Source organism: Anolis carolinensis, chromosome 4 (assembly GCF_035594765.1).
Source record: "Anolis carolinensis isolate JA03-04 chromosome 4, rAnoCar3.1.pri, whole genome shotgun sequence".
In the NCBI taxonomy this organism is placed as follows: Eukaryota; Metazoa; Chordata; class Lepidosauria; order Squamata; family Dactyloidae; genus Anolis; species Anolis carolinensis.
In genome coordinates, this window is record NC_085844.1 from 116,141,445 (window position 1) to 116,157,911 (window position 16,467).

At 42.7% G+C, this 16,467-nt stretch overlaps 1 protein-coding gene across 1 annotated transcript in view; it reads left to right on the forward strand.

Annotated features, from left to right (window-relative positions):
• The first annotated feature begins 4,400 nt into the window (after window positions 1–4,400).
• pxdc1 (PX domain containing 1) overlaps window positions 4,401–16,467 on the forward strand; it is a 43,581-nt gene continuing 31,514 nt past the window's right edge. Inside the window, exon 1 of the mRNA XM_003224398.4 lies at window positions 4,401–5,222. Within this exon, the coding sequence (XP_003224446.1) occupies window positions 4,967–5,222 (256 nt within the window). The 5' untranslated portion in view covers window positions 4,401–4,966. The remainder of the gene's footprint in view (window positions 5,223–16,467) is intronic.

Here is a 16,467-nt window from a genome sequence, read left to right on the forward strand (position 1 = left end):
GGGGGGGGGGGGGAGGAAGCAGCAAGTAGGCGCAATGCTCTTTCCCATCTCTTGGATCTGACCAAACATCTCTCTCATTTTTTACTGGCTGCATTATCTAAGATTTTTGTTCCTGGGTTATACATTCCTAATTAGTTCTGTCATAAAAACATGGAAAAGGTTTATTAAACTGCATGAACTTTGCTTTTGTGGGACATCCTGCAGCACATTTTGCTATAGTTCTGCAATTAATATCTTATAGAGTCTTGGCCAATTTAACTTAGGGTTGCTGTGAGTTTTGCGGGCTGCATGGCCATGCTCCAGAAGCATTCTCTCCTGACTTTTTGTCCACATCTACAGCAGACCTCAGAGGTAGTGAGGACTGTTGGAAACTAGGCAAGGAGATTTATATATCTGTGGAAAGTCCAGGTTGGGAGAAAGAATTCTTAGCTGTTTGAATCAAGTATGAATGCTGCAATTTGCCAGCATGATTAGTATTTAATGGCCTTGCAGATGCAAAGCCTGGCTGCTTCCTGCCTGGGGGATCCTTTGTTGGGAGGTGTTAGCTGGCCCTGATTGTTTCATGTCTGGAATTCCCCTTTTTTTTGGGTGTTGTTCTTTATTTACTATCCTGATTTTAGAGATTTTTAAAATATTGGTAGTCGGATTTTGTGCATTTTCATGGCTACCAGTATTTAAGAAGCTCTAAAATCAGGACAGTAAATAAAGAACAACATCTAGAAAACAATGGAATTGTAGTCAAGAAACAATCAGGGGCAGCTAACACCTCCCAACAAAGGATTCCCTCAAGCAAGAAGCAGCCAGGCTTTGAATCTGCAAGGCCATTAAATGCTTATCAAGCTGGTAAATTGCAACATTTAAACTTGCGTCAAACAGACAAGAGTTCTTTCTCCCACCCTGGACATTATTCCACAGATACAGTAGAGTCTCACTTATCCAACGTAAATGGACCAGCAGAATGTTGGATAAGCGAATATGTTGGATAATAAGGAGAGATTAAGGAAAAGCCTATTAAACATCAAATTAGGTTATGATTTTACAAATTAAGCACCAAACATCATGTTATACAACAAATTTGACAGAAAAAGTAGTTCTGTATGCAGTAATGCTATGTTGTAATTACTGTATTTACGAATTTAGCACCAAAATATCATGATATATTGAAAACATTGACTACAAAAATGCGTTGGATAATCCAGAACGTTGGATAAGCGAGTGTTGGATAAGTGAGACTCTACTGTATATAAATCCCAACAGGCGTCATTACCTCTGAGGATGCCTGCCGTAGATGTGGGTGAAACGTTAGGAGTGAATACTTCTGGAACATGGCCATACAGCCCGCAAAACTCACAGCAACCCAGTGATTCTGGCCATTAAAGCCTTCGACAACACAATTCAACAGTTTGTGAAAAACACAAAAATTAAGTTTCTGGAGTATAGCAACTTCAAAGTAAGTACTGCACAATTAAACAGGAAATAACACTTTCAAACCAGGAACAGAACATTTTTCAAATGTTACATAGTGCTATCAGCTCATTGCTACTTCTTAAAAAAATAAATCCTGCCAATCTCTACTTAATATCAGTCCAGGCCACTTCTCCAAGGCAGGAGGGCCTCATTTTTCTTCCATGCAAGCCATTCTGTACATCTACCCCCAAGCTGTGTTGGTTGTGTGAAGGCCAGACAGATTGCGAAAGTCACTCAAAAAAAGACAAAAGCAAAACAAAAGAGGGGGTCATTGCAAATGGGCTGCAAGTCTCTCAGCTACAGTGGAGTTTCACTTATCCAACACTCGCTTATCCAACGTTCTGGATTATCCAACGCATTTTTGTAGTCAATGTTTTCAATACATCGTGATATTTTGGTGCTAAATTCGTAAATACAGTAATTACTGCATAGCATTACTGTGTATTGAACTACTTTTTCTGTCAAATTTGTTGTATAACATGAAGTTTGGGTGCTTAATTTGTAAAATCATAACCTAATTTGATGTTTAATAGGCTTCTCTTTAATCACTCCTTATTATCCAACATATTCGCTTATCCAACGTTCTGCCGGCCCGTTTATGTTGGATAAGTGAGACTCTACTGTACTTCCACTTTGAACTTTGAGAGAATGTGTGGAAAGAAGGGAAAATTCAAGTGTCAAGGGACCGAGCCAGAGTTGCACAGCTGGAATGCATCTACATTGTACAATTCATCCACTCTCAATAAGTGAAATTCTGTGAAGTAGGGACGCTATATAAGGTAAAAGTAAAGGTTTCCCCTGAGGTTAAGTCCAGTCATGTCTGACTCTGGGGGTTGGTGCTCATCTCCATTTCTAAACCGAAGAGCCGGCATTGTCCGTAGACACCTCCAAGGTCATGTGGCCGCCATGACTGCATGGAGCGCCGTTACCTTCCTGCCGGAGCAGTACCTATTGATCAACTCACATTGGCATGTTTTCAAACTGCTAGGTTGGCAGGAGCTGGAGCTAACAGTGGGTGCTCACTCCGCTCCCGGGATTTGAACCTGGGACCTTTCGGTCTGCAAGTTCAGCAGCTCAGCACTTTAACACACTTCACCACCCGCGCTCCTAGGGACGCTATATACTTATACATTATTTTAGTAGTTATACACTATTTTAAGTCTTTATCAACCAATCGTGTGTTGATAAATCGCCTCCTTCTCCTCCTGTTGCCGCTTGGGCTCCTCTCCTCTCCCTTCAGCTTCTCCTTCTTCCTTTCTTTAGGTGGTAATTTGTAATTTTTTATGATTTCTAATATTATTTAGAGTTTATTGAAAAACCGCAAAACAGCGAATCCGCAAAAAGCGAAGCGCGAAGTAGTGAGGGAACACAGTATGTGGAGAGTGACCTGTGGAGAGTGTGGTCAGACCACACCTGGAATACTGAGTCCAATTTTGGGCACCGCAGTTGAAGGGAGATGTTGACAAGCTGGAGGAGGGCGACTAGAATGATTAAGGGTTTGGAGAACAAGCCTTATGAGGAGCGGCTTAAAGAGCTGGGCATGTTTAGCCTGCAGAAGAGAAGGCTGAGAGGAGACATGATAGCCATGTACAAATATGTGAAGGGAAGTCATAGGGAGGAGGGAGCAAGCTTGTTTTTTGCTGCCCTGCAGATTAGGACACGGAACAATGGCTTCAAACTACAGGAAAGGAGATTCCACCTGAACATCAGGAAGAACTTCCTCACTGTGACGGCTGTTCGACAGTGGAACTCTCTCCCACGGGCTGTGGCTGGATGGCCATCTGTCGGGGGTGCTTTGAATGCGATTTCCTGCTTCTTAGCGGGGGGTTGGACTAGATGGCCCATGAGGTCTCTTCCAACTCTACTATTCTATGATTCTATGATTCTATGGTGTATATGGAGAGTGTGTATGTGAAGAATGTGTCTGTGGAGAGAGTGTGAGTGTATGTAGATGAAGAGTGTTATGTAAAGTGAAGTGTGATGTGGAGAATGTACAGTAGAGTCTCACTTATTCAACATAAACGGCAGAACGTAGGATAAGCGAAAATGTTGGATAATAAGGAGAGATTAAGAAAAAGCCTATTAAACATCAAAATAGGTTATGATTTTACAAATTAAGCAGCAAAACATCATGTTGTACAACAAATTTGACAGAAAAAGTAGTTCACTACACATTAATGCTATGTCGTAATTACAGTGTTTACGAATTTAGCATCAAAACATCATGTTATACAACAAATTTGACAGAAAAAATAGTTCATTACACATTAATGCTATGTCGTAATTACAGTATTTACGAATTTAGCACCAAAATATCACAATGCATTGAAAACATTGACTACAAAAATATGTTGGATAAGTGAGACTCTACTGTATGTGGAAAGTCAGTCTCCAAAGAGTGTGTTTGTTCAGTGTTTATATCTGAGCATGCCTGTCACAGATGCAAGCAAAAGGTCAGGAGAGAATGCTTCTGGAACATAGCCATATAGCTCGGAAAATTCACAGCAACCCAGTTTTTTGTGTGTGTCAGGAGCGACTCGAGAAACTGCAAGCCGTTTCTGGTGTGAGAGAATTGTCTGCAAGGTCGTTGCCCAGGGGACGCCAGGATGTTTTGATGTTTTTACCATCCTTTTGGGAGGCTTCTCTCATGTCCCCTTATGGAGCTTTTTTTTTTCGTGTCAGGAGCAACCGGAGTTGCTTCTGGAGTGAGAGAATTAGCCGTCTGCAAGGATGTTGCCCAGGGGACGCCCGGATGTTTTGATGTTTTACCATCCTTGTGGGAGGCTCCCGCATGGAGCTGGAGCTGAAAGAGGGAGCTCATCCGCACTCTCCCCGGTGGGATTCGAACCTGGCAGCTTTCAGGTCAGCAACCCAACCTTCAAGTCAGGAGGCTTTTATCCGCTAGGCAACCGGAGGTTCTCTTATGGAGCTGGAGCTGATAGAGGGAGCTGCGCTCTCCCAGGGTGGGATTCGAACCCGGCAGCCTTCAGGTCCAGCAACCCAATTTTCAAGTCACAAGGCTTTAACTCACTACGCCACGGAGGGCGCAGTGAAAGCCTTCGACAACGTATAGAGAGAGTGTTTGTGAAGAGTGTGTCTGAGGAGAGAGTCGTGTTGTGAAAAGTGTGCGTATGTATGTGAAGAGAGCGTGTGTGTGTGGAGAGCGCGCCACAATCCAAGCTTCGAGGGGTCCAGTCAGCTAGTCGACGGCTCCTGCGCCTCGTCCCCTTCAGCTCCAGGCTTCGGAGGCGTAGCGACTGAGGCGAAGAGGCGCAACTGTCAGCGGAGGAGGAGGAGGAGGAGGAGACAGACATTCTTCCCTCCCTGCCTCTCTCGCTCCGTCCCTCCTTTCCAAGCGGCCTCCCTGGGCGCGCCCATCGACGGACAGACAACCGGACGGAGAGGACCCCCTCCCCGCCTTCTTTCCCGCCTTCCTTCCTCTTTCCTTTTCCCCCGGGCGGCGACGTGGTATGCGCGCCCTTCGCCTCCGCCGGGCGGGATGGCCTCGGCCGTGTTTGAAGGCACTTCGCTGGTGAACATGTTCGTGCGGGACTGCTGGGTGAACGGCATCCGGCGCCTGATCGTCAACCGGCGGGGCGACGAGGAGCAGTTCTTCGAGATCCGCACCGAGTGGTCGGACCGCAACGTCCTCTACTTGCACCGCAGCTACGCCGACCTGGGCCGCCTCTTCAAGCGCCTCCTCGACTCCTTCCCCGAGGATCGGGCCCAGCTCTCCCAGTCCCCGCTGCTCCAAGGTGGGCCTCGGGTCGCGACCCCTTTCACCCCCTTCCCCTTCTTCCCTTCTTCTCCTCACTGGAGCTCCTCCAGTGCCGTTTCAGTGCTCCATCCCGTGGGATTCGCGAAGTTTTCTTTTGACAGAGACGGCTTGTCGAAGGCTTTGATGGCCGGAATCACTGGGTTGTTGTGAGTTATAGCCCGGAAAACTCACAGCAACCCAGCGGTTCGCAACCTTCCTAATGCAGCGACCCCTTAATACAGTTCCTCACGTTGTGGTGATTCTCAACCATAAAATTATTTTCGTCACTACAGTAGAGTCTCACTTATCCAACTCTCGCATATCCAACATTCTGGATTATCCAACACATTTTTGTAAATGTTTTCAATATATCGTGATATTTTGGTGCTAAATTCATAAATACAGTAATTACAACATAACATTACTGCGTATTGAACTACTTTTTCTGCCAAATTTGTTGTCTAACATGATGTTTTTGTGCTTCATTTGTAAAATCATAACCTAATTTGATGTTTATAGGCTTTTCCTTAATGCCTCCTTATTATCCAACATATTCGCTTATCCAACATTCTGCTGGCCCATTTATGTTGGATAAGTGAGACTCTACTGTACTTCACAACTGTCATTTTGCCACTGTTATGAATCGTAATTTTTTTTTTCTCGTGTCAGGAGCAACCGGAGTTGCTTCTGGAGTGAGAGAATTGGCCGTCTGCAAGGATGTTGCCCAGGGGACGCCCAGATGTTTTGATGTTTTTACCATCCTTGTGGGAGGCTTCTGTCATGTCCCTGCATGGAGCTGGAGCTGAAAGAGGGAGCTCATCCACACTCTCCCCGTGTGGGATTCGAACCTGGCAGCTTTCAGGTCAGCAACCCAACCTTCAAGTCATGAGGCTTTTATCCCCTAGGCCACCATGAATGTCAATATCTGAGATGCAGGATGTACAGTAGAGTCTCACTTATCCAAGCCTCGCTTATCCAGGTTTCTGGATTATCCAAGCCATTTTTGTAGTCAGTGTTTTCAATATATCGTGATATTTTGGTGCTAAATTTGCAAATACAGTAATTACAACATAACATTACTGCGTATTGAACTACTTTTTCTGTCAAATTTGTTGTAACATGATGTTTTGGTGCTTAATTTGTAAATGCATAACCTAATTTGATGTGTAATAGGCTTTTCCTTAAGAGAAAGACTGGCGGAGAGATCTTCAACCTCCTCTGCCAAAGGGGTCCTAGGACCATCAGAAATATGTGTTTTCTGATGGTCTTTGGAGACACCCCCTCGTGACCCCCCCCAGGGGCCCCGACCTCTAGGTTGAGAAATGCTGCTATAGACCTTAGTCAAGCTGCAACTCCCACGATCCCATAGCTTAGAGCCCTGCCAGCTGAAGCTGTCTCCAGCCACATCCATGCTGACCCAGGCTCTTTTTACACTGCCATATAAAATCCAATTTATCTGTTTTGAACTGGATTATATGCCAGCCCATTCATACCATCCATTTCAAAGCAGACTATGTGGATTATCTGCTTGGATCATTTGGATTATATGGCCGTGTAGTATCCTTTGCCACCCCTCTCTTTTGGTTTTGAGTTGCAGTGTTGTTGTTTTTGTGTGCCTCCCTGTCATTTCCTACAGATGCGGACCCTAAAGCGAACCTATCACAGAGTTTTCTCTGACCTTTCTGTGTGTGACATAGTGGTTTGAGGATTGAACTAGGGGCCCTTCCAGACAGACCCTATACCCCAGGATCTGATCCCAGGTTTTCTGTTTATCCCAGATTATCTGACAATGCGGACTCAGTTCAAAGCAGAAAACCTGGGTTTAACAGTGAGTTCAACTGCTGAGTTTCTGAACTTGCTGACTGAAAGGTTGGCGATTGGAATCTGGGGAGCTTCTGCCAATCTGATAGTTGGAAAACATGCAAATGTGAGTAGATGAATAGGTACTGGTCCGGCAGGAAGGTAACGGCATTCCATGCAGTCATGCCGGAATGACTGCACGGAATGCATGACCTTGGAGACGTCTATGGACAACGCCGACTATTTGGCTTACAAATGGAGATGAGCACCAACCCCCAGAGTCAGACACGACTAGAGTTGATGTCAGGGGAAAACCTTTATCTTTACATTTACTAAAGTAGATAAATGCTCAAGTGTGATGAGGCCCTGCACAGTTACTGCCTCTTCACACTAGAGCATGAATCCACTTTACATCCGGTTTCTGCCTCCTGCAGAATTCTGGGAATTGTAGTTTGGTGAGGCCCAGGACCTGTCTGGATGAGCCATTTAAAGGCCCCTCCTGAAAGTGGATTTAAAGTGGATCCAAGCTCTAGTGTGATGAGTTCTAAGGTCACTCAATAGGCATACATGGTCAAGTAGAGATTCGACCCCTAGCCTCCAGAGTCCTAGCTCAATCCTCAATTTATTTATTTGTATTTAATTACCATATCTATACCCCATCCTTCTCAACCCCGAAGGGACTCAAGCCAGCTTAAATATAGGCAACTATTTGATGCCTTAAAACAATGTACAATAGAGTTAGAAGATACCTTAAAAGCCGAGGCTGGATAGCCATCTGTCAGGGTTGCTTTGAATGTGATTTTCCTGCTTGTCTGGGGGATTGGACTGGATGGTCCACAAGATCTCTTCCAACTCCATGATTCTATTTAAAATAAACATAAGCATGCTTGATGAAAGAGGTATATTGACACTTGCTTTGAAAGGTAATGGTGCTCCATGCAGTCATGCCAGCCTACGGACAACACTGGCTCTTTGGCTTGGAAATGGAGATGAGCACCAACCCCTAGAGTCAGACATGGCTGGACTTAATGTCAGGGGAAAACCTTTACCTTTTACCTTGAAAGGTTAACCACTGTGACAGTGAGGGCCCTTCCACACAGCCATATAGCCCATAATATCAAGGCAGAATAACCCACAATATCTGCTTTGAACTGGGTTATCTGAGTCCACACAGTTCAAAGCAAATAATGTGGGATTTTATTCAGCTGTGTGGAGGGGACCAGAGAATGATGACATTTTAATATTTTTTAGCGCAGAATGAACAAATGGTACTGAAATTGGCCTTTCTTACCTGACAGTATGAATGAAAGGAGTCCTTAAGGCCTCCTATATGTAGATCTGTTGGTTTGGGAAACTGAAAACCTGATTATGTCCTTCTCCTCCCCCTATAATCATTTTTAGTAAATGCCCCATACTAACAGAGCTATGGTAGTTGCTGTATGAAGAACTGTGATTTATGAACAGCGTGTATGCCCTTCAGGCATTGTGGTGTGGCACACCTTGTGTTTCTTTTGGGCACTTCTAGATGACAATCCTCAACTTTCTTCTAACCTGAGAATAGCTGGATCAGAAGGGAGAGATGCAATGAGTGCTTGTGTGTGACTTCAAGCTACCTGTTGACTTATGGCGACACCATACATTTCATAGGGTTTTCTTAAGCAAGGAGTGCTCAGAGGTAGTTTGGTCTGTCCCTGCTTCCCATGATATATAGCTCACAGCATCTTGTAAGCATAGGCAGGATCTCATCCAAGTATTAACCAGATCAGACCCTTTTTAGCTCCCAAGATCAGATGGACTCTGGTGCCTTTAGTGTATTCAGGCCTTGAGGGAGGCAATAGGAAGATGTAATTGTTAGCGCAGGAATTACTCACTCTCATAATTCCACCACACTAAACCCAGCTAGTCCTTTGGACTCCTGGTAATCATCGTCATTTCCATATAGTCATTTCAGTGCTGGATATGCTGATTCGGCAGATCTCGCTTCTTATATTGGCATTGCAAATGGGTAAACAATCTTCATAGCAAGATAAGTGAGGCGAGTCCTGTGACTGTCACAAGTAATCTCTGGCAGGAGGTAGGAGGCTGATTTCCTAGAGCTCCCACCTTAGCTTTTCCTGCCCTGTTCATAGCCTATTCACAATATGCAATTATTCTACATTAACTGCCCTGGCCTCATTCTATAGAATCCTAGGATTTGCTTTTTAAAGAGGGATATTCAGAAGTGTATCCCTTGTCAAAGAAAACCCTATACAATTTATGGATCATCGTAAGTCAACAGGAAACTTGTAAGCACATATACATAAGTGTATCTGTATCAACTGGAGTGTTTCTACAGTCTCAGCAAACTATAAGCCCCTGAATGTCATAGGATGCAGCCACAGTTATTAAAGTGGGATCATGTTGCTTTAATTGTGTAGTGTGAAAGAGAAAAGCTTTTCTTTTAACCTGGCCAGTTTTAAAAGCGCAAGGAAGGTAGTAGGCATGTATAAAATGCACACATTAACAGATGCCTTAAAAATAGGCAAAACCATAAGGAAATTATTGCCACTAACAAGTTTGTGTTAGCCTTCTTTAATGTTTTAGTGCCATCTTCATCTATCCAATATTCTCCAGATGATTAGGTTATATCCTATTTTGATCATGCTAGTTAGGGGTGATTAGGATTTTTGTCCTAATTATGCTGTTGGGTTGCCTTATAGTGTATATGAGTGATACTCTGTCTCAAAGTTTTTGAAATCTTTAGGGGAAAGGAGACTTACAGCTGTGGAACAGTTCCTGAACATGATTCTGTATGCACTTGTGGTCCAAAACTGGACACCTGATGCCTTACATTTGCAGTCTGTTGGTTTTAAAATCCATGGATCTGCAGAGTCTCTCTCTCTCTCTTTCAGGAATTGGTCCTCCTTCTTTTGGGTTGAATCAATGTGTCAATTATAAAGGGATAACATCACATAAAGCCTGGAGGCAGTGCCTTACAGTGACCATTACACTGTATTTTGCATTTCCAACTCTGTAATTCAGATGTAATAACTAAGTTGGCAAGTTTTACATTTGAGTTTCCTGTGGTTTTCTCCATTCTACTCCACCCTTACAAGTGTGTTACAAATAGCACAGGAGCCTTGCAAGTACTTTTTGAAAACAGGGGAATTCCAGACATGAAACAAAGGATGTCCCCAGGCAGTAAGCAGCCAGACTTTGAAGCTGCAAGGCCATTAAATGCTAATCAAGCGGGCCAATTGCAACATTCATACTTGCCTTAAACAGACAAGAGTTCTTTCTCTCACCCTGGGCATTCCACGGATATATAAACCCCAGTTATCTAGTTTCCAACAGACCTCACAACCTCTAAGCATGCCTGCCATAGATGTGGGGAAAACACCAGGAGGGAATGCTTCTGGAACATGGCCATAAAGCTCAGAAATCTCACAGCCACCCAGTAATTCCGGCCATGAAAGGCTTTGACACTTATTGTTTGATTTGTAGGAAAGCCATCTTCATTATAGATTCATATCTTCTAGCAACTTTTAGTGTCAACAAATGTAACAATATGTTTTTGAATACAAAACATTTTATTACCTTCCCTGACTACTATGGTGTTTTTGTATTTTGTGTTTTAATTTGTTTACTATATCTTAATATTATGTTGATATTGTTCTTACTTGGTTTTAAATACTTATTGGTTTTAACTGTCACATTTTTTGTTTTTGTTTTGGGCTTGCCCCATGTTAGCCGCCCCGAGTCCCTTCGGGGAGATAGTGGTGGGATAGAAAAATAAAGTATTATTATTATTATTATTATTATTATTATTATTATTATTATTAAAGATGGTTAACATTGCTAATGTAGGCATTCTTTATTTTTCTTCATGTTTTTTCTCTCAAAACAACCACAGGAAACACAGTACTATAATGGTATGATATACTAATATTTTAATATGGGTCTTTTCTTTTGATTTTTAAAAACTGAAAATGAGAGGAAAGAGAGTAAAGGAAAAAGACAAATCAAAGTTAAAGCCATGATACTTCTATGAGCCCTTTGGTCCAGTCACTCTGTGACAGCCTGCCCTGACTCATAAAGTTGTTGTGTTGATAAAGAGCAGAGGAGCTTATTGGAAGGAAGATGAGCTATAGTCATGATTAATGTATAAACAATAAATTAACATATAATTGAACATGGGCTTCAGATCATGCATCCTACATTGTAGAATTCATGCAGTTTGGCACTATCATGGCTCAATGCTATGGGATCCTGGGTGTTGTAGTTTGGTGAGACACCAACACTGTGGCAGAGGTGGCTAAAGTCCTTATAAAACTGCAACCCTTGTGATTCCATAGCATTGAGCTGTGGCACTTGAAGTGATGTCAAACTGCATAAATTCTACATTAGAGATGCATTCTCATTCTCATAACTTTCAGTGGGTCTGGTTTCAGCTGGACTATTTATGGATTCAATCCACCACAAAGCCCTCTTGTGAGAACTCCCATGCTAATTTTGTACCCTTATGCCCCCGAGTGGGATAGAGTATACTATTATCATGTTTCTCGTGTTAAAACAAATTTCCCTGTTTGTAGGTAAACTACATGCCAAAACCAAGACTTAGCTAGAATCCCCTTTCCTAACATACCTCCTTTCCATGTACCTGTAGTTTCAAATGTGGATAAAACTCTGATACAGGGGGATCTACCCCTGGGATTTGGAATGGTACAACCCCAGCATAAATATCTGGCTTATTATCAGTAGGGCGAAAGCAGAAAAATGCCTTAAGGAAAATGGTTAAGAAGCCCTCCTACTTAAGATTATGGTCTCCACTAGATCACAGAAAAATGTTTATATATAACAGAAATACACATATCCTATTGTTCTATCCCCAAAATGAAGAGAGCTCAAAGGCTGTGATGGATTTGAGGAGAGACTGAAAGACTCTTAAAAACAGAATTGTGAAGTGTTCAAGAGAAACCAAGTGAATGAGTCAGTTGTCCCCTGTGTGAAACTGTGTGGTGTTGTATATACACATGCCAGCTGGGTGTCAGGAAGAAAAGGAAGTGCTACCAAGACACACTGAAACACTGGGCAGGCAATAGGGGATTTGTTGTTATCGCTTGGCTCCAATTGCTGGGAAACCAAACTGGGTAATCAAGCTCTGTGTACATAGACTGTACATAGAGGCTACTGAAGCCTGTGAACTGAATATAATTAGAGAAGGACAAGAAGAACCGATGGAGCGAGATAAACCTAGGTAGCTGTGGTTACCTCAAAGCTGATCTTCTGAGCTAAAGAATTCAGAAATTGTCTCTAAGAAAACAAAAGTATCGGAAATTGACTTTAAGAAAACAAATGTGTAGAACTGACAGTCTGGCTTTATGCTGTGTTGCAAGATTCCTTAAGGCAGTGGTTCTCAACCTGTGGGTCCCCAGGTGTTTTGGCCTACAATTCCCAGAAATTCCCAGCTGTTTACCAGCTGTTAGAATTTCTGGGAGTTGAAGGCCAAAACATCTGGGAACCCACAGGTTGAGAACCACTGTCTTAAGGCATAGTTGGGAGACTTTGACCTTTCAGATGTTTTGGATTGCAGCTTCCACAGTCCCTCATTGTTGGTCATGATGACTGCAGCTTCTGGAAGTTGGAATCCAAAACATCTGAAGGGCCAAAGGTTTTTCACTCTTGTTGAGGAATGCTCTAAGATTTATTTATAGCATTTATATTCTGCCCTTCTCACCCCGAAGGGGACTCAGGGCGGATCACATTACACACATAAAGGCAAACATTCAGTGCCATAACATAGAACAAAGACAGAGACAGGACGCAGGCACGGGCTGGCCTCGAACTCATGACCTCTTGGTCAGAGTGATTTGTTGCAGCTGGCTTGCTTTCCAGCCTGCGCCACAGCCCGGCCTGTGTCTTGTCTCTGTCTCATGACATTGTTGTTATGTGCCTTCATGTTGGCTCCAATGTATGATAACCCTATCATAGGATTCTCTTGGCAAGATATATTCAAGGAAGCATACTGTCAGCTTACTTTTTAAATGCTTTCTAGAAACCATTATGTAAAATGCTCTGCAAGGTGGTTGATTTCATATGCAGGGTTGGTCAGAGCTGTCTGAGAGGAAGAGACAGAACCACAGAGTTGGAAGAGACGGCAAGAACCATCTAGTCTAGTCCCTGTAATCTAGGAATACACAGCGAAAGCAATAGTTATTGAGATCATGTGGCAAGGGTCAGCTACTTGGCTTTTGCCTTTGACTAGATATAACCGTGTTTCACACAGGTTGCTTGCTGTCCTCAAGTGAAACAGAACCATGTTACTCCAAATAGTGGTCACTGGACTGGTGCTGGTCCCCAAACCATTGACTACCAGTTTATGGAAACCTTTTTTGGGGGGGGGGGCAGTGCCAATGGGCACATTTATGGTGCCTATTCCCCTGCACATTGGGGGCAGGGGAATGCCAGCCTTTTCCATCACTTAGCCTGAGATCAATGAGATAGAAGATGTTGTTATTGCACCAGCACTGAATTACAATCAGCTGATGTGTCCAGTCAGCTTCTATATATTAAATTGTTTGTGTAAACAGTTGCAGAAGGGAACTGTTCCTTTTCCTCAGACAGTAAAATGTCTTGGACTGGGCCTGCTTCCACGCTAATTTTGTCAAGGAAAAAGGACTTTCAAATTGACCAAGTTTTCCCACATGCCCTTACAAATGTTTTTTTAAAAAATAAATAAATAAATTGTATTACTGCTATGAAAAATGCCCTATAAGCCTGCTTCATCCATAGAGATTGTCACAGTTGGTCACCATGCGACAGTAAATGTGTCTGTACCCTCTTTTCAATCCATTATAACATTTTCATTTTTAATGGAGTACAATATAACTCATCTAGCGAAGTATAATACTAGCCAAAGGTCAGGACCATGCATTGACTATAGTGGCATCATTTGTTGACTGGCAATTTTAAATAATAGCATATTATTTTTCCTAGGAATGTGGTTGTGCCACTGTTTTGGCCTTATTGCCATTGGTGACAATCATCTGGCCTCTCTGGCCATGAAGATGAATATGTATACATCAAGAGATTATTCTAGACAGGTTGCTAGTTCTACACATTGTGTCATATGCAGGTCCAGTCCTCATAGTCTAGGCAAGTCAGTAGTTAATATCACTGACACACCAAAATACACATTTCTAGCCAGGCTGCAATTTGTCTTGCAACCCCACATTTTCCTGGAAGCCATGCCATATTGTTACTACAGAGCCTATGAACCATCTTTGTGCACTAAATCACTGAATGATGAGAAATGAAGTGAAACACATGATCTATGGCTAGCCAGCTGCATGATGGGCTCAAGACACCTTGCTGTCTGAGGTAAAGAATTATATCCTCTCCCGTAGGGAATCCGCCTGAATGGTTGTTGTAGGAAATATAGGAAATCCAGCCAAACTGGTGGCTGAATAATTCTCCAGCACTAGAGATGGGGCATTATCCATTGCTCCTAAGGCACCAAGCTATGTGTGTTGTTGCAAAGTGTGCTGTGTGGCATAGTTTTAATTCCCTGCTTTTGCCACTTTCCAGCATGTGCCACTCAAAACTGCTGTTTCACTTTGCCTGATGGTAGGACCAGCCATTGCATTCCTGTGAAATTCCTCAACTGGATAATCAGTTCATTTGTGCCTTTTGTATTTATATAATATAGAAGCTACGGTGTGACTTAGGAGTTCCCAGCTGTATTGCCTTTTAAGTTAACTTTATTCAAGGAAATCAATCAAGTTTTTTCACTCTCTGCCTCTAATGGAATTTTGTTCCCAAGTCTTCATGCTATTTCATTATCCTTTGCTTCTGCCACGTAATCTGTACTGCATTCTTCTGAGCTGTTGTTTCCTTTTCTGAGCTTGGAAATGTTAAGTTATTTCCACATTTGTTGTTGCTCAGCTGGAAGCAAGAGACAGAAGGAATTTGGCTGAGACTTGCTGTGCTAAAGTGCCCCCTGCAGATAGCTCAGTAGTGCTGCTGCTGAAACCCACGGGTTATTGTAATAATTTAAACATCTTAAAAACGTTCTTGCTATTTTGTATCTTATGGTACAGTACGGCCCTTTCTATCCACAGGATTGATATATGTGATGTAATTTATCCACAATCAACAAAATATGCCCTCTCTAGGTGTTTTCTGAGTTCTGCAGCACAACTCCATGGTGTTCTTGGGCCAGAAGTCCTTTATTTCTATAGGGTTCACTATTGTCTGCAGTGTCACAAAGTCTGGGAACATATCCTCCATAGTTACAGGGATCATACTGTACAGACATGTGTCTGTATTTTTTTAAAATATTTTTTATTGAGATTTTACATTGAAGTAGGGGAATAAGGGAATGGGGGGGTAAGCTCAGGGAAGGGTGGGGGGGTTGGGGGAAGAGAGAAAAGATAGATATAGAAATTAAAGAAGAAGGAAGAAAGAGAAAAGAAAAAGAAAAAAAAGAGGGGGCGGGGGGAAACAAAGGTGAAGTGGGGGGGAAGGGATCCCTAGCAAGAGGTGGGGGGGGGGGGGTGACTTCCAGTCAAGTAGCTTCCATCTTCAATCCATATAGTTTCTTTCTTAATTTCATCATATTTTGGAAATATTCTTCGAGGAGCGACCAATTTGTTTCTCTCATTGGTCTTCCGGTAGTTTTTTTGATCAAAAAGGTTAATCTGTCCATATTTTTAATGTCCATTAATTTCTCCAGCCACAGTTCTTTCGAAAGATTATTCCTACCCTTCCAATTTCTTGCTATCACAAGTCTGGCAGCCGTTCTGCAAACCAGAATATTACTTATTAGGCCTATATAATTTCAAAGAAGGGGGAGAAGCAACTTGAGAGAAAGAAAAAGATAACAAGGAGAGAATATTCACCTATGCTGTAACGGCTGACATATGTCTGTATTGATCCTCCTGGAAATCGCTTACAAAGATCCCAAGTGAAATGTATGGTATAGCATACGTTATGTCTTATTAGCAGGAGGCATACAGAATAGATGTGGTGACAATTTATTTTGAATCTTTTGCTGAGAAGGCAATATTCAAACATTTGAAATGCACAGAACCATCAAAGAACCACAATATCAGATGGATCTATATGGCCAACATGGTCAAATGTTCCCATTCATCCTGATTCAGCAGCATGTCTGGACACCTTGACACACTGGGTCATGCTTTCTAAAGCCCCCCCCCCCCCAATGCATCATTTCCTTGCACCAGGAGGGTTCGAGGGGGACCATAATGGTGGCCAGTTAAGTTTTAAAACCTTTTTAACAGATCCTTTTGGGGTTTTGGGGAGAGGTTGGGTGCCCTCTCGGTTTTTTGGGCTTTTGGAGCTCAAAAAACAAGATGATGATGATGATGATGATGATGATAATTATTATTATTATTTTATTTTTTACCCATCTCTCCCTGCGACTCAAGGCGGGTTACAACACG